Source organism: Palaemon carinicauda, chromosome 22 (assembly GCF_036898095.1).
Source record: "Palaemon carinicauda isolate YSFRI2023 chromosome 22, ASM3689809v2, whole genome shotgun sequence".
Taxonomy (NCBI): domain Eukaryota; kingdom Metazoa; phylum Arthropoda; class Malacostraca; order Decapoda; family Palaemonidae; genus Palaemon; species Palaemon carinicauda.
The window spans coordinates 54538653-54558223 of record NC_090746.1 but is presented as its reverse complement, the minus strand read 5'-3'; the positions used below and the strand labels follow the sequence as shown (position 1 = coordinate 54558223).

Here is a 19571-nt window from a genome sequence, read left to right as displayed (position 1 = left end):
CTCGCTTACTACTACACCAGCTAGAGATGAAGTTGCTACTCGTAACACACACACACACACACACACACATATATATATATATATGTGTGTGTGTGTGTGTGTGTTGACGTTAGACGTTAAAGTGTGTATATATATATATATATGTGTATATATATATATATATGTATATATATATATGTATATATATATATATATATATATATATATATATATATATGTATATATATATATATATATGTATATATATATATATATATATACATATACATATACATACATACATACATACATACATACATACATACATGTGTGTGTGTGTGTTGACGTTAGACGTTAAAGTAATGAATGAAATATGAAATTTCCACAATAAGATATAGTAATTTTGAGCAAATTTCTTAGTGCTGTGTAATTGTGGGCTAAGTGAAAATCTGAATCCGTACACGAGAGAGGGAGAGAATGGTGGGTGTTTGTTTTTGAAGTGGTGTTGCCATATCACACTTGACCTAAATGGTTATTGTCGGCATCCGCCGTTAGTCTCCGATGAAGGTGGCGATATTATAATATAGATAAGAAAATTGCTGAGGAGGTTTTACGGTCAGTGCTAACTTTTCAGTATTGATCTTTCCCCCCGGAAAGGCGACTCGTGTGTGGTTTCTCTTTCATTGATTGGTTGGGGATACAGGACTCGCCTGAAGTTGTTTCGTATATTCTGGGAATTAATTCTTATTGTCACTTTAGTTATTAGGGTACGTTTTTAATAAAGGCAGGTTATTATTAGTTTTTTTTTTTATAGATAAATAGGTTGTTTGCTCGGCTGAAGTAGGTCACTTGACTCTCTCTCTCTCTCTCTCTCTCTCTCTCTCTCTCTCTCTCGTATTATATATAATTGATTTAATGTCTCGTAACTGGGTATCGACCCTTAATTTGGCATCACTGTTACCCCTTGAAACGGAATGTCCTCCCGGTCCTTGTGTTGAGTCAAATGGCATGCAGAATCCATGAATCAAATCACATCATCATTAGTTTTGGATTAATGATAATCTATTTGAAGGGAAACTGGAAGACCTAGATACTACTGTCAAGTTGCTGATCTCAAATGGTAGCGGAAACTTCTCACTTAACTGTCAGTCCTATGTAAAGTATAATAGTAAGGAATGCTTTAATTTTGATATTTTATAGCTCGAATTTAGTTGTTAGGAAAAACTGGAATCACCAGATTTCAGAATGTGACTCAATGGTCGACGGGGCAAGTCATCGAATGGAGCAATTTCCGTGTCGTTGTTTTTTTTTTCTTTAACAATGACGTGTTCTGATGGGTTTATAGATTAGATTAAATTGTCGGTTAGTTTATCTTATGTAGTTTTCTCATTGTATAGTCAAGCACTGCTTTTGAAAATTTAGTTGAAGCTCTGGTTTTGAAAACTTAGTCAAGCATTGCTATTGAAAATGAAGTCAGCACTGATTTTTAAAATTTAGTCATGCACAGATTTTGAAAGTTAGCCAAGAACGGATTTTGTAAGTTTAGTCAAGCATTTATTTTGAAAATTTGGTCAAACGCTGATTTTGAAAGTTATCCAAGGACGGATTTTGAAAATTTAGTCGAGCAGATTTTGAAAGTTAGTCAAGGATTGATTTTGAAAATTTAGTCGAACACTGATTTTGAAAATTTAGTCTAACACTGATTTGAAAATTTAGTCAAACACTGATTTTGAAAATTTAGTCAAACACTGATTTTGAAAATTTAGTCAAACACTGGTTTTGAAAATTTAGTCAAACACTGGTTTTGAAAATTTAGTCAAACACTGGTTTTGAAAATTTTGTTGAACACCGATTTTGAAAATTTAGTCAAGTTCTGATTTTTTAAAAAATATCAAACGTTTTTTTTAAATTTTAGTCAGACACTGATTTTTAAAAACTCAAATATGATTTTAAGATTTATTAAATGTCTGATAATTGAAATTTAGTCAAGCACGGATTTTTAAAAAATTATTCATGCTCTGATTTTTAAACTTTTAAATACAGTGTTATACTAAAATGAAATGGAAGTGATGCTGGTATGTTGTTTTATTTAGATTGATTCGAGGGTAATGTGTTTCACTGGTATTTAATAAGTTGTGTATGAATGGCACAGATTGTTTCCATAATCTCAAGTGTATTTTTTTCGTGTGAATGCGGATTTAAAGTTGGATGCTTGTCAAAGGACTTCCATGAATGGATCTCGTGGGCTGGGGATCGTTGGCCGACGCCCACGTTCTCTCTCTCTCTCTCTCTCTCTCTCTCTCTCTCTCTCTCTGAGCAAAGGTGATCAACTTTAAATTTTGTAATTATCTGGGAAGATACTTGCATGTGAAATATACGATTGACAAATATTCGGTTTCCAAAAATACTTATGTTACCCATTTATTGAAATTGGTTGCTGTTGTGTTGTTGAAAATTATCGATGATATTTTTGGCGATGTATTAAAGGTAATTTATTTCAGGATATCTGTAAGTGATAAGTTTAATTTGATAACTCGTTTTTTATTTCTGTATTTGGACTTTTAAAGTAAATGTCAGGAAAGGTTCAGTTTTATATTTTTCTTCCAACTCTAAATCCGTTCTTTGTTTGATCGAAAAAGAATCCAAACATCAATGAAGCTTTGGAAGCAGTTTTTTCCCTTAAAGAATATTTCTAGACGACGATAGGTCAAAGGTCACATCTCACCGTCTTATAACGACGCTGGTCTAGACTTTTGACGTCATCAGATCAAACGGTATATTGGTCACAGCTTTGTTCTCCCTACTCGACACGATTAATTCGTTTCTACTGATGATATTTGGGCTAAAGAATTATTATTTTCATAGTTTTTAATTGAAATTAATAGTATATTTATTGGCTAACCTTGCACATATTGATTTATTTTTTCTGAATGAACGTGTCGCCGATAAGCAATGTGTCGGTTGATATTCCACTGATGGATATTTCACAGAACAAATAAATAAGTGGACATTTATCAGATTTTACAATTGAAAATCTAACTACAATAAACTGTACTAAAATTCTGATAGCTGAATGTTTCTTTTACCAAGCTTAACAAACAAAGATTCCCCATTCCATGCATAATACTTCAATGTTACCCTTAATGTAAGTTCCAGCCAAGACAGTTTCTTTCCCTTGTAGTTTCCTGGCCAATTGGAACCCAACACTTCCTACTAATATCATCGGGGAATTCACTCGATCAATCATGAAATATTGTTGAAAGTATTCATTGATGGATGAGGCGAGATGACGCGCCATCTCCGGCCGAAGAATGAAAGTGAGAGAAAGTGAATGGATGCAATCGAACGCGGTTGAGTAAAGGGAGGGAGGTGACAGGGTTCGATGTTGGAGGGACTGGACCTGAACGGGGCAGAGAGACCCTTCTCAGGGACCGTGCCACAACATAAAAAGAGGCGAGGTGGTGGCATAAGCCTTTATGTCTGGGTAGTCGTAAGTGATAAAATTGAAAAGTTTGCCCCCCCCCCCTCTCTCTCTCTCTCTCTCTCTCTCTCTCTCTCTCTCTCTCGGTCCGTTACTCCCCCCCCCTTACATACCCTGTCACCTCTGATAACACGCATGCTAATATATATATATATATATATATAATATGCGGTTGTATGTCGTTGGTTGCTTTCTTTCTCTAAAGAAATTTGTGTAATCATTATTTACTGCTGTCAGTTGTATTGTTTTGTTTATTTTATTTTGTGCCACTTGTGTTCGACCGTTCATTTACTGCTGTTGGAGTTTGCTCATTTATTGCGTTCTAAATGCGTTCACATTTAGCAAATGGTCTCGCCTGAAATGGTCCATTTAAGGAAATTTATGGTTGCAATTTGGTCTTGAAGCTGCAGTGGTGCTTCTGGGCTCTTTGGAGAAGTACAGGGCTAGAGACAAAAAAAAAAAGTGGAATAGGATTTGAATGGCATATCTCTCTCTCTCTCTCTCTCTCTCTCTCTCTCTCTCTCTTTCTCTCTTTCTCAACATTTTACCCAATTTCCAATTACAATCTCAATCCCAGTCTATTTATTTTGAAATGAGGGATCGGTTGTGTTTGTTTCATTTACTTAATTTTCTACTTGACATTTTCCTCTATCTAATGTTACGAAGTGGCTGTTATTTTGATTTGTGTGTTGAAATATACTTTTTAGAAATGTAACCGGTGAAGTAAATATCAATTCCTCTCATAATGTCTCACACAAGAATATCTACATTCCATGAATGGTCATATTGTACATCTACCTGTAGTCTGTCTCATAGATGTACACCTTTAAAGAAAGCAGTTTGGTCATGGAAGTCTAAGAAACTGGCACCCTCTTGCGGTCTCAAAAGTAAACATTGTTTTCAGACGGTTGAGAGGTAAGACTGAATGCTGGTAGTCATTGGGGGTAAACGGCTAACAGTAAAGCAAGAGTAAGACAAACCGGGACCGCCGTGGAATTATAAACCCCATTACCCGAGCCAAGAAGCCTCAAGTAGTGTAACTTTGACGAATAATAGACCCTTGCCCCAAAAAGCAAAATGCATTGAAAATATCAAAGGTTACTGGGGAGAATTTTACCAAAATAACCGAGTTTGTTTTAACGGAAGGTCCCCTTGAAGTCTCCATTAGCGAGGCCCTGCGATTCAGACTTGAGACTGGTTTACGTCAAACGAATATATGAGTGGAATAATTATTTTCTCATCACTGGTCACTCCAGACGTTATATTATCCTGAAATTGTCTACTTTTTCGGATTTGTAGGTAACCTTTCTTTGAATTACTTGGCAAATTTCAAGTTTGTAGGATCTCAAGTTCTAGGATTGTCACTGTTGTGCTAGATTAAGAGTATATGGGTATTTAGTTTTAGTCTACATCTGTCATTCTGACGATATATACAGATATACTGTACAGTATTTATTTACAACCTGTGGATGTAGGATATTCCCAAGTTGAGTACAAATTGACATGATGGATTACTTTTTGCTTTTAAGAATAACCCATATGAAATAACGAAAATGTGTGTGTAAGAGTGGCAAACTCTTTCAAATAATTGTATATCCATCTAGCCGTGTGTATATATATATGCATATGTGTGTATGTGTATACTCAACGTCACTTTCATGAAATACATGAAAGTGAAACATTTTTGTGCGCATTGTTCCGTGAAAACTAACAATATGTTTTGTTCGGCTGGGAACACGTTCCTCTTGCTCCCTTCCATCCGGTGTTAGTCATGTTTGCTTTTAGGTCATTGCGCCGATTAGTGTGAAACTTACTTCTCTTTCTTCCATGCTTCAAATGGAGCATCAGCCACTTCCAATGCGTCTTGAAGAGCTTACAAAGTAGTAGTGTCAAAACCGCAACCATTATTGCCTCCTTTCGCGGTTTAGGGAAGCGATCTTGAAGGTGATTAACTCTTTGGATGGTTTTAATATGTCGGTCAAAGGGAGGCAATAAAGGGGGCCGGTCCCGGTTCTTGTTTGGGTTGCGTTCTGAGAGTCCTTTAGTAAGGAGTTATTATACTCCTCGAGGTGAATAAGAGATGGCTGATATTACTGTGCCCTGCAGCAGGTGGAGCAGCAGCAGAAAGAGCAACAGCTCCTCCAGACTCAAGGGTTTCTGGTGGCTGTGGGAGGGCAACAGCAGCAGCAAGCACCGGACGCAGGAGGTCATGTTGCAGCAGCAGCAGCAGCACCTAATCAATACGGCCGTGTGATGACGCCTTTGTCTCGTTTTGTGCAGGGTGCTCCTGCTGCCGCAGGGCACGACCCCCGTCCCCTCCGGTACTTACTGCAGCTGCTGTTGCTTATAGGAGCAAAGGTCGGTCATCCAGGTTTTAAATGTAACTCTTGGAAGGGTGGTAGGGGAGCGGCACCGGGGCCCGGGCACGGTATGACAACTTGGGTACTCTCACTTATCGAGCCAATCGAGTTTTGTTCTTTTCATGTAAGTCATTGGTTAAAACAGTCGACTAAATAGGGGTTTTGGGGACCGAATTGGAAATAGTTGGAAACGTATGAGATTATTACCTGGCCTTTGCCCATTTTCCTTAATCACGTGATTGCAGAAAACATGATTACTTTTGACGTGAAGTGGATGAGATTTTAAGCTAATTTAGATATTGGTAGGAAGGATTATCGGTTTCAAAATTATATTACGAGGCTGATATGGAGTAGATATTCATGTGTGTCTGTATGTATATATACTATATATATATATATATATATATATATACTGTATATATATATATATATATATGGTTTATTGTAGTAACCATACTGGGGTTATATTTACAAAGGATATATGCTGATTTTTATTTTACCTTTTTCTCATTGAGGTTTGTTGGTGAAATGTTACTGGCTAGTTATAAGGTGTAGGTGATTACAAGAGATCACCATTGATGGGCTAAATTGATTTTCCAGTTATAAAATTGTCTAATGACTGCAGCAGGTAATTAACGTTTAATGTCACTATTTGATTTGTTTCATTAATCTTTGTGATAGTTGTCGGCTCCGTTAATTTCATACTGAGCAAGGCAGCTTGAAAGTTTCATAATTCCAACTGCATGGCCTGGCAAATGCTCCCAGACTTAGTCGTATTATTTCTCTGGTATGTCAGTGATCGGCTACTGAATTGGAAACTGTTTCATTAAAGTTGGTGAACACGAAAGGAAAAAGGAAAAAATAGGTTTCGATCGTCATTTCTATATCTTGACCAGATCAAATTTCTTATGTTGGTTGTTTTTTCATCTTCCCATATTTTTTTATGGTTTCTCTTTGTTTCGTAAATTTGGTCATTGCCTTTTTGTTTAATAATGTAATTTCTTGTTGCAACGAAGAAAAGAGAAGAGCGGCTGTCCTTTATGACAGAATTTGTCGAACTGTAACTGGTGACATTCACAGAGTAATTAGGCAAATTGATTCAATGAGGTGATGGCTTTATACGACGAAAAGTATGAACAATTGGATAGAGAAGTCAATCAGCGCTCTCTCTCTCTCTCTCTCTCTCTCTCTCTCTCTCTCTCCCTCTCTCCCCTTGGTGAAAGGCCAAGGCCTTCTTACGTATGTTACAGCGAGCTTGAATCTCTCTCTCTCTCTCTCTCTCTCTCTCTCTCTCTCCAGATCAATCTTCTGTCGTGGCCAGGTACGAATCTTTGACCTGTTAATTGTGACCTTTCTCTTTCTGCATTATTGCATAACCTGCGTGACTCCATTTTGTTAATTTTCAACAGTGCAAGTAATATGTACGTAAGGTCGAATGTTCCCGTTGTCAGTTACATAACTAAGACAAAATGGAGGTTTCATCAATTTTTTTTTCTTTTAGATCCTCTTTTTATATCTTAGTTACTTGAAAATTTAGCTGTTGTATTGGTTAATGTCAAAATCATTTCATTGTTCCATAAACTACGTACGTAAACCTTATGTGATCGTCTAAACATTGATGGGTGTTATTCATTTGTTTTGATTGAATTACTCTAAGTACTAAGGACTCAAGTCCATCTTATTTTCGATCCACTGCATTAGGTCCTTTAATTAATTTTCGTGTGGAGAGAGAGAGAGAGAGAGAGAGAGAGAGAGAGAGAGAGAGAGAGAGAGCTTAGTAACAAACGCCGGAAGAGAGCCATCTTAGGGGCTATCCAAACAGGTGGTAGTAGGGCTAATAGAAAGAGGGTCAAGGAGAAAGGAACACAAGAAAGAGACATTAAGGAAATGGGCCAACATTACACATTCTCTCTCTCTCTCTCTCTCTCTCTCTCTCTCTCTCATATCCTTGCTTCGTTCCAGAACTTTCATACATAGTATGTTGAAGTATGTAAGAGTATATATTTGTGGTTTTGAATTGTTCACTGTGTCGAATTGTTATTTTACAATTGTTGAATATATTAATTTACATGGGTGCTGAATGGTTTCCCATCCGCCAGCGGAACCATATAACCCAAATCCATTCATCCAGGAATTCAGATATTCTATTTTCAGTTGTAATATTAGTTATTAAGTTTTATGGTTGCATCTATTCTCCTGCTGCAGTATTAGGAAAGGCGCCGTAAATTGTGGAATAAGTAGGTGCCACTGTTTATGAGAGCGTCGACGTTACACTATTGTAAAGATAAGGAAGTTCATGGCGACGAGCACAAGTGGGTTGATGATAAGTTCAACATCTGACAAGGATTGAGATAAGACGAGTCGTAACACCAACATTACTCAGTAGTCTCTGGTCTCCTGTGATCGCGGGAAGAAGGTTCGGAAAAAGAAAGTTCACCTTGAGAACGGAATGGTAGAGTGATTTTTCTTCATTTCAAAATGAGTTTTATATTGTTTTATATTTCTGCTACAAATGTATCACATTTTTTTTTTGGGGGGGGGGGCGGATTTAATCTTGAAAAGTTGAATAATTTTTAGTCTTTCAAGGTTTGTTCCCGTTCGTTGATGAAGTAGAATGTGAGGTTGTTGCCTTTCAAGCAATTTCTTTTTTTCTGGTTAAACTTGTGTATGGTGCAATCCAAATGAAGTATTCAAGTGGGCATAATTGTCAAGTCAGAATTGAGAACATAATTTTGAAATTTGATTTTGATCTCTTTAGATAGTAAATAAAGGAGTATTGATAAAGTTCTATAACTTCGATAACAGAGCTGGTGTATAGATGAGATTTTTTAAGTAAGACGGGAAACGCCGTTGCAATTTATACACAATTTGCACTCGTTGTGTGTTTGGTTCGTACGATGAAATTTTGCTCTTTGTATTTACACGAGAATAAAGGGATGTTCCTGAAGTTTGTCGTATTTTTTCATACTGTGAAAGTTTGGAAATTAAAGGATACTATCATACAAAATAATTTATGGTATTCATTTTCCCCAAAAGATAAGTCATTTATTTCTAGATTCTGGAAAAATCACAAAATGGAAAATCTCTCTCTCTCTCTCTCTCTCTCTCTCTCTCTCTCTCTCTCTCTCAAATCTTGATGATTGTGCCATTTTCCAATGTCTTTGTATAGGCCTCCTTGGATTTTTATGTGACGACATTTCCTCATAATTGAAGCTTACCAGAGGACAACCATCCTCATGGTTGTCACAGAACCACAAACTAACTTTGTCCTTGCCGAAGCGGAATCCTCCAAATATAATTGATCAAATTAAGAAATCAAGTTGTCCTTTGTATATTTGATGAGATGTTTTTACAGTGACGCTTTGGTATAAGCGATATTCGTCACCAGGATGATGATGATGATTAGGGGCGGGAAAGGACGTTCAACTCCACTTTGTTCCCGTGAACGCCCTTGGTGGTTCCCCCCCCTCCCCCTTTCCCCTCCCCTCATATTCCTCATCCTACCTTCCCCCATCCTTCCCCACACCCATTCGTTCATCCTCCTCCTCCTGAACCGCTACCTTTGCCGTCACTTGAGTCATCGCAATTTTTCCCTGTCGACGTCGTTGTTGTAGATAATAACATAAGGGTTATTCCCCTCCAGACTCTCGCCTTCGTCTCTCCCATGTTTTATTGTTCGAGAGCAGTTGCAAGGTTGATTTTTCTGTTAGTTAGAGATTTTTTTCCGATGGTCTGCGAACACTTTCGTATCTAAACCAAGAAGGTGTTTTGTTTGTAGAACTTGAGTTTAAAGGATTTATAAGATATCCTAGTATCGTTAATTTTTATGTATATTTCTATACATGGCTAATCAAAAATAGCCTTTGAAGGCTATTTCATGTGGATTAAGGTAATATGTTTTTTATTTTTCGTAGAAAAAAAAAGCCAGAGTGGTTTTGTATCCTTTTCTTTACATGGCTGACGAAAAATAGCCATCGAAGGCTTTATGTGAGGTAAGGTAATGAAACTTTTCTGTAGTAAAGGAAAGATTTTATGTATTGGTATTTTCTTTCAGATATATGGAAAGGCAAGTGTGTGTTTTTTTTTTCAACTATGAACACCTGTTTTAGAAACGACTTGACCATTATGTCAGTTACTTCGGTTTAGAATCACACGTTCCTGCAACTGGTGATCTTTTCCTGCTTGGTCTCGGTGCTCGGTACAAAGTTTCTGACCGTTACTGGAAGAGGGAACAAGTCGGCAATACTCAATAGATTTTATTAGACTCCTTTTGGTGTATTATATTTAAAGTGTGTTTGGATGTGAATACTGTGCGTAATTAAGTTTGATTTTTTTTTTTATTGAAAGTGACTATTTAAAGAGGGCCAGTGTTTTTATTTTTTATTTTTTCGTGGCTAGTTTTATTGTGCATTGTGAAAATACTTCAAATAGTGTTTTGACAGATGGTTGTATTCGCGAATTACCATAGAATGTATTAATAACTTAAGACATTTCTGTTTTTATTTATCTTATAAGACTTGACAAAAGCTGTATTGACGTGTTATACTGTGTTTTGATTTGACAATTAGGACCATATTGAAGGCAAGATTTTTCGTCATTTAAAGAACTGACCATTTTTATTTTTCAGACGAACTTTGATATTCCTGTTTAACTGTGATAATTTAGTGTTTAAGTGATTGGAGCATCTATCAAAAAGGACATATGCTAAGAATGTGGTGAATGTTTCACTACTCGTGATAAGTTGTTTTTTCTTCCACTTCCCAGAACTAGTGAACTACATGCAATCGCCTAGTTGAATTATATATCAGAAAACGCTTTAATTTTGATATTCTGAATATATTGTCACTAGTTATAAGGGGAGGACACGAGGAGACACCCGCAAGATTGTGAAGATCTGCCTTGACTGCTTGTATATGGAGCCATAGGTCTGCTGTGTCACGAGAAGGGGTCGAATTTCCTCAATAAATCCTTAGCGAAATTTCCAACCTTCGGAAAGAAGACAGGCAAAGGAAGAACACATCTTTCTCTTTCTCAGTCTCTCCGGTCGCAGCTGGTCATCCGAGCCAGCTGTGATTAAGTGTTCTTCAGCAGGTGTACATTGGCGGTGTAAGGCTGCTGTGAGCGCCGATGCTGGCCGCCACCCGGGGTCCTCCAGGCCCCACGCCCACACCGCCCACCAATACTATGCCTGAGCCACGCCCACACTCCCACAAGGTGCACCTTCAACACGGCCCTGCTCGCTTCCACAAACCTTGGTACAATCCCCCCTGGGTAAGTCCCGTTGGTTTGTTGCCATTACAAACCAACTGCTATTTTTTTTCACTGCTGCTGCTACTTCTATTACCGCTACTACTGTAGCTATTGCAGTCGGATTAGGTCTTGGTAACCCTAAGCACCCTTTCTTTCCTGCCATCTCATCACTTCTAACCTAAACTACTTGTGAAGAAAGGAAATAGCTAAATTACGATTACAACAGTAGTGTAAAGAATAGAACATTATATGCTTCTCCCGCACATCTTTTTCCGTCTCTTGCAAGAGATGTAGTTGTCAAGTCTTTATGTATCCACATATATTTTTTGTGGATCACACATCCTTCTTTGAGCTTCTATATGTAGTCCTTGTTGTTGTTAAATAGCTTTTTTTCTCGTAGAATAGATACCTCGCTTTTGCGATTTCTTGGAAGTATCCTCTTCTCGTAGGGTTGCTCTTCAAGATTTATCTCTTCTCAGGTCTAATAATTTTATCATTACGGCTCCTCGATAGAATTATGCACAGTTGTTACTTCTAGTGATCATTACGTCTTAACACTGTGGTCATCATCGTTCTTATCTATTTCAACACTACATTGAAAATAAAAATCTTTTAATCTTTTATAATCTGCATTATCTTCTCATACTTATGATTATCATCTCTCTTGGGTCACACCATGCACGTCTCGCACTTTCACCCGAGCACCTCGCGTTGCTTGCATGCACGATTTATATTCGCAACCGTGGTCCGATTCCTTTTGTGCATGATGTCTGGCGGTGGGGGTACCAGTCTTGCTCTCCACTTTGAGGGGGTTTTGATACCGCACCAGTTTTCTTATGGATCAATAAACCAGATCATCATGATTTCGCCAGCTTTTAAAACGCCGTCTATTGATATTTCACCCTTTGATATGTATATATATATATATATATATATATATATATATGTATATAATTGTATATGTATATATATGTATGTGTGTGTACACACATTAAATTCATTTATTCATTCACATGCACTATTGAAGTTATTTTTGCATTATTGGATTTTAACTGCTATTGGTATACGTGTGAATATTTTTTTCTTTGACTAAATCTACACAACAGTTTTATTGATATTATATTTTAAAACGCGGAGTTTAAGAAGTTCCACTATTATTTATTGTTGAACACAAGCACAGCTTTTTGATAGATTGAATTTTTTTTTTGAGGGGGGGGGGGGGGCGCTGAAGTGGGCCGGAGGGAATAACAGGGGAAGCTTTTTTATCATTGTTAAAGTGGAGGGGGGAACAATGGCGTGGTTTGTTGTAGTGGTTGATTCCCCCCCCCCCCCCAACCATCTTACCTTCCAGAGACACCTTGCTCACCCTGGCCTACTGCCTCGGTCTCATGCACGAGGTTAAAATCTCAGTAATATTCTCTCTCTCTCTCTCTCTCTCTCTCTCTCTCTCTCTCTCTCTCTCTCTCTCTCTGAGGAAACATAGCTTCAATTATATATGTTAATGTTAATATTGTGTTATCATGTTAGTCGATCTTTCTTCTATTAAAAAAGGCAAGAGGTCTAATTCGTTTTTAAAATGATGGGTTCAAATGTTTTTTAATAATTGCTATGATGATAAAGATGATGATCCAAACAAATGTGCATCCGCCTACTACATCTGTGCCTCGTTGGGTATCGCTAACCGGAGGTCATCTGACTGTTTGGGTAAGAGGATACAAAAGCGCGAAACTGATACGTCAAGGTGAATTGGTACCTCTCTCTCTCTCTCTCTCTCTCTCTCTCTCTCTCTCTCTCTCTCTCTAACCGTTTAAATTTACTTCACTGAAGTCATGTTCAAAAGGTAGCAGCTAAATAAGTGTTAAGTAACATCTATTTTCTAAAGAAGTCAGCTGTAATTTGATGTTTTTATTTCGGTCTGGTTGACGTCGATATTTTTGGTTGTTTGTTTTTTGCTGCAATTCTTGTATTGTCAAAAATGTATTAAAATAAATGGAACGAAAACTTAAGAAAATTTGTCAATATTTTTCTAATATACTTGAATCACTCGTAAGTGGAAATGGAAATCATTAAATTCTGTCATATATATATATATATATATATATATATATATATATATATATATATATATATATATATTAGTATATCAGTAGCAACATCGTCCTATCAAGTTTCTTCATGCTGTATAAGAATACATATTTTGTTCACCCTTATCCTTCTGATCGTCCCAGGTTATGCAACTTGTCATACAATTTGTCAGGCAGAACTTGCATTGCAGTCAGTTGTATCAGTCCTGCCATTTATTTAAAATCAAGACTTTGTATAACCCAATATTTTAGAGATGTTATTCTGGCCGTGATCAAATTGTAGAATGGTCTTTACAGTCAACTAATTGAATTGGTAAACTTCGTGCTGATGTTTTATGTTGAGCAGATGAAAAAATGTCTTGTTTCAAAAGCTTGTCAATCATCTCTTATATAATATGATATATTTAGTAATTCTATTGTAGATTTTGGAATTTACTTTTTTTTCGGTTGTTGCTTTAGTCATAATCGTAATAATTATAATAGGTGATATATTGTGAATAGATATATATAATCTAGACCAGGAACGTTTTTAAATGGTGTTGTATTTTAATTGCCGTAATTCCGTGTTTATTCAATTAAAAATCCGCCTTGGTTATTATGGTGGTTCTGAAGCATTTCAATGTGGTTTTTAATGGGTTGGAAAAGGATTAGGAGGCAAATTGAAATTGGTGTCCGCGCAGTTACCGTTGCAACAGTGCTAGAAAAGTGATATAGACCGAGTGTCAGTTGACACTGGAGATTTGTTTGTATGGAAAAACCATCGGTACGGGATTACTTGTTTGTAAAAACAATTGTCACTGGAAGATTTGTAAGGCAAAACAGCAGCATTTGGAAGATTTGTTTTTAACGCAACGCATTTGGCGCTGGAAGATTTGTTCGTAGGTCAAAACGGCTATTTTAGTGTAAATCATATAGCGCCTTAGGAAATTTACTGAGATTTATTGCAGTTGTGATTAGTTAAGTTGTCTGGAACTTGTGGTTTGCAAATACGTGGCTTTATGGTAAGCAATTCTGTTTTTCTGTCATACCTATTTTTTCGTTTTTTTTTTCTTTCTCTCCAAATGTCGCAGTCACATGGGAAGCAGAACGTGATATTTTTAAAGGTCTCGTGAAGGACAGTGTGGTATTATATGCGTTCCCTAATGGATTGGAGGGTAAACAATAGGAGAGTTTTAAAGGGTTTGCTGGCGGAACGTTTCTTAACCCGGGTTTTTATTTTTTTTTTCCATGTACATTTTGTCGGTATGGTCTTGTTCTCAATCAGAGCGTGAAGCAACGTGGTTTTTGCATAGAATTCTCCTTTTGTGTATTTGTTGATTTTTTGTCTTCGTCTAATGTTATATCGAAGCAAACAAATCAGGTGATGTATAATTGGAAAGACAGAGTTACTGTATACCATTTCATTCAATGTTAAATTTGGTAGTTTATCACTGCGTAAAATACTTTTTATCAGTTCCAACATTATGGCCCAATAATGAATGCCTTGCTAATGAACTTATAATAAATTTAGGTCGCTCTCAATTCTATATAAAATGCTCCAAAAATAAGCCTGTTAGCCCTCATATATGGATAGATGTAAAACCCAGTTTCTACCATCTTTCATTCCCCTAATGGCGGTAAGATTATGGGTAGTATACACCGCTGTATGATTTAGATAATTGCACTTGAGGTGTGGTAGAAACATGAACATTGGATGTTCTTGCGAAAGGAGTAAATAGCTACTTTTTGTCAGGAAGTGTAGGATTTCCTGGCTATGCTGGAGGTCTTGGATCACTCAAGGCCGCTATGTAATAACAGTCACGTTATGTTCTTAAAATATATATATTTTTTTCAATTGTTCATTACTTCTCTTGTAGTTTGTTTATTTCTATGTTTACTTTCCTCACTGGGCTATTTTTCTCAGTTGGAGCCATTGGGCTTATAGCATCCTGCTTTTCTAGTAGAAGTAATAATACTAATAATCAAATGCTTCTCCTGTGATCTGCTGGGTTAGACAGCAGTTCTTTATTTGTGGTGGCTGATTTTGCTTATTTTTCAAATTCTTTCCGAAAGGATTACTCCTAATTGCAAAGATATTATTTTATCCTAGCGTAGGTTTTGTTTTTGCTCCATGGGTATGTTTCAGCCATCATCTTTGCTTTCCATTTCTCAGTAACTAACAGACATGCATATATAAATCTTTCACATCACATTTCAACCGAATATCCATCGTGTATAATTGAACATCAGATTCACGCACCTATCTGGCACGCCATTTTCTCCGCCACCCGAATGCACATTCTTTTCAAATGAGACAAACTAGAATTCATTTTACGGTGCAGTTTTTTTTTTCTTTCTCTCTGCTTATCATTGCGTTTTCCTGTGTTGTCATTTCCGCGATTCATTTTTTTCTCACAGAAAACCGTGCACGGTATGTATGACTGCCGGAAGTTGTAACACATTTTATGTTTAAAGCTTTTTTAAATGCACTTACTTTGATACACAAACGCACGCATACACGCGCGCGTGTATATATATATATATATATATATATATATATATATATATATATATATATAAGGTGTGTGTGTAATTGGGAATGTATTTGCGTGTTTCCACACGAATCCTATATGGCAGTGCGTCAGTGCTTGTATATACAACAATTCTAATTACTTCGAGTTTTCTAGAAAATGCCGTATCTTGCCAAATTTAAAAGTTTACGTCATGTAATCGGGAAACATTGAAGGCTGAAGTGTCATTTCTTAGCATAAAGAAATTGTGTTGAGAGGAATTGGTTTATTGACGAATAAAAAGGGGAGGATGATGAGTCTTCCTCCTCCGCCACATTGTCTCACCTGCAGCAACACATCCGGTTATTAACGTCACCAACTTACCCCCCCCCCCCCCCTCTCTCTCTCTCTCTCTCTCTCTCTCTCTCTCTCTCTCTCTCTCATCATGCTTCACTTCGATCTCCTACACCTCATGGGACCCCTCATCCTTACCTCACCTCTTCCAAACCCCCCCCCCCTCCCTTCCACTTTTGCTTCACACCATGGGCCGTCACTCTCCTCTTGTGAAATCGTCAGTTCCTCCTTCCATTTATCAAATTCTCAAGGACTCGACAAGTACCGCCATTACGATTGTAATATTAGGAGGGAACTCTTCGCTGATGGAATCTGCGAATGGGATGCTTTTATTCGATAGACGACAACCAGTGATTGTATAAAGTTCCTCTCCTTTTTTTCGGTTATCATTGCTGTCAAGGTACATTGCAACCTTCATTGCCACGTATTGCGACACAGCTGACTGTTTTCATTCTGAAAGTTGATATTAAGCAATTGTAAATTACTTTCGTTGTTATCAGAGATTTTTTTTATTTAAAACGCGAGTACATTTTATTGCTAGACTATATCATGGTCTTTCGATAAGATTTCCATGAAAGTAGTTTTAATCCAGGATGCCTGGACTATCTAGGACTTCCAAAAGTGTACATGAATTGGCCGCCTAATGTCAGCTCTGTCCTTGAACGACATAACCGGTGTTGAGTCATGCTTGTGATTCTGTATAGGCATTCAAAGTTATATTTAAAGGATGGAAAGCCTTTCTTGGTGGGAATTAACTGAATTATATGACAAAAAGCAACGGTCTGTGCAAACAAGAAATTTTTGTTTTGAAAACTTAAGTTCACATCAGCGTTGGATTAAAAAATGGTTGAGTAATTGTGGTTAGCCATCCTTGTTTTTATATCATGGGTCTTTTCCTTGGTCTACTAGGTTCATACCAGTTACAGCTGGTATGAATGAGATCACGGAAATAACATGTAATTGGCTAATGAAGGTCTTCAACATCAAGACTCCAAGTAGATGGCTGCAGTGTTTCATTTTGTTTATAGAGAAAAATAAGTTTGATGAGTATTACTAAAAGATTGGAAAGTCAAATTGTAGTATTTGATTTCGCTTCAGGAATAATCATTGGATCGACATTAGCACCTAAAGTAGCGGAAGGCGTTGTCGAAGATGCGATGGAAAGATTCGAATGTCACCGTCATACTGCTTGTGCTTGTAGTTGGTTGCGTCAGTGTTGTTGATCAGAATCACTGCTTATGGAAGTAGGTTTTTCTATTGTCCTCATGACTTCTTTCATCACTTCTGAGCGTCCCCTTTGCGGCCCGGCTATCAATGAGCAAGTGTATTGGTATTCATTTCATAGAATGTACACGATATAACACACACACACACACACACACACACACATATATATATATATATATATATATTCTAATATGGAATAACATTCATCCACGTGAGTTAGCTACCTATTGAAAGGAGATATTAAATTGTGGTCCTTTACTTCAGTAGAGGAGGTACTTTTATTATGTGAGTATATTGTTGGTTTTTGGACGGTGCTGGATGTAGCAACTAGGTACATAACAGTTGCATTAGTCATCCAGGTCGTTCTTACATTCTTGAGAAATATCCTATCACGCACCCCCTGGAAAGGTGTTGATACGGGAGATAAGTCTGTCTCTCTCTCTCTCTCTCTCTCTCTCTCTCTCTCATATATATCTATATATATATATATGTATATATATATATATATATATGGATATCACTGGTGTCTTTCCAGCATACGTCATTGACCAAATAAAAATGACAGGTACCTGACATTCCGATGGTCAGTATGTCACAAATTATTTAGAATTCAAGTAGGAAATAGTTTTGTTGTAAAACTTAACGGAGGTGTGGAGCCCCCATGATGATGTGGTCAGCAGAGGAATAATACTACTGATTGGTGTCACATGGTATTTATGTTAGTTTTAGAGAGTATGAGAAATTAGCATGTGCTATGTTAGCTCTTGTACTAACTTCCAATATTTAATACTGTGTTACGCTAACCCTAGAATATAACGGTATTGGGAGAAAAGCGCGAAAGGTAATCTCTGATTGTCACAGCCATCTTTATTCTCACTACTATTTAATATAGCTTGTTTCTTGAACGTTGATGTGCTGTCTTCCCGATTACGGTTCTTACTCTGATTAATCAGCTTTTTTATTCAAATTTTATCTTAGCTTTGTTTTCCTCTTGCATTTCGCAAAAGTAAAGACATTTAAAGGCAAAATATTAATTTTTAGAACCCCCAGAAATTATGGGGAATTAACGATATTTAAATGACAAGGACAAGTCATTTTTATAAAGGAAGAGTTAGTTTAGTCAAACCAACTTATGCATACGTTACTCACCAGTCTGCCTGTATCTCTTGTCATAAATAATTCATATCTTGAGTAATTAAGCTGTGGTCCGATTTTTTTTTTAGCTGTATCATTCCACTGAAGTTTGATATTCAATTCTTCATTTGAATGTCTCGGGATGATTTGAAGCAATGAAAGCTTTGTTTAATCATGTGACAATATTTTGGATGAGGTATAGTTGAAGGAAGGTATTGTTAGGGAAGTGGGATTTGCTTTTATTCCCGCCCCCCCCCCCCTTCTAACTCGCACAGTGGCAGCAGTCATTGCTGACATCAGCTTTACTATATTATAGTAAGTATGAAATTAACACTTGATAAATGAGGGACAAAGTAAATTTCTCAACGGACCATTATATTAGCTCCACAATCTCTCTTGAAATAAGCTTCCCACCCTAAATGGATATTGCTATAACTTATGGAAAATATTAGTAATTTTCTTGAAAAGATTGGTAAAATTTTTATTGGCTTTGCAGGGATCCATGTCTCTGGCCGATACATTGTATTTCTCATACTAATTGAAAGTCTTTCGCCTTAGACGGTTTGGTGGATTGTAGTTGCGTGTGTACAGTTTGCTACGGTTCCCAGAATCAAATTACTATTGGGGTCTAGTTTATTACCCACATTTTGTAACGGAATAAACTCTGGTCGCTTTCTGTCATGATAGAATTGTGCTTTATATTTTCCCATAGTGAAACTCTGTTTCAAGACGTTTATTTATCTTAAATAAAAGAAATAGCATAAGTGTGTGTGTGACTGAGATACTGAAAAAGCTTTATCGATCAGCTGAGGATATACAATTTGTGACGACACAGTGGCATAGGTTTGTTTAGAGAAATCTTTTCTTGTTTACTCCCCACAAATCCTCTTGTTTTGAACTTGAGCCTTCGTGTCCTTCTGGAGTTAGAACCTTCTTTTCCTTCTTCCTTCCCCAAGTCGTAGTTGGGGCTCACGCGGAGAAACTGCATTTAAACAACCAAGAATAGTTTCTTTTTTCACTATCTTCATCTTTTATGACCTTCCACATAATGAATAAGCGATTAACAATAATGTCTTCTGGAAATAGCTTGTTTGATGAATCATTGTGTTGTTAATGCAATCTAGTGGATAAGTGAAGTGGATTTGACCAGTTTTGGATTGGTCTTATCTGTTGAGCTTAACATTATTTAATGAGAGGCTGGAGGTTTAAAAGG

General features: G+C 36.9%; 1 protein-coding gene across 27 annotated transcripts in view; it reads left to right on the top strand.

Annotated features, from left to right (window-relative positions):
• Nucleotides 1-19571, top strand: part of LOC137616448 (MAP/microtubule affinity-regulating kinase 3-like) — a 272442-nt gene that overhangs the window by 109208 nt on the left and 143663 nt on the right. For 17 of the 27 annotated variants that reach the window (XR_011039431.1, XR_011039430.1, XR_011039429.1 and 14 more), the window contains exon 1: nucleotides 10448-11091. The exons of 8 other annotated variants lie outside the window; for them this stretch is intronic. Coding sequence is in view for 15 of the 19 variants with exons in the window: in XM_068346213.1 (XP_068202314.1) it covers nucleotides 10948-11091 (144 nt within the window). In the remaining 4 variants the exon portion in view is untranslated. Of the gene's footprint in view, nucleotides 1-8253; nucleotides 8273-10447; nucleotides 11092-19571 lie in introns of those variants that run through there. 2 more of the 27 variants (XM_068346203.1, XM_068346223.1) reach the window with 2 other exon arrangements.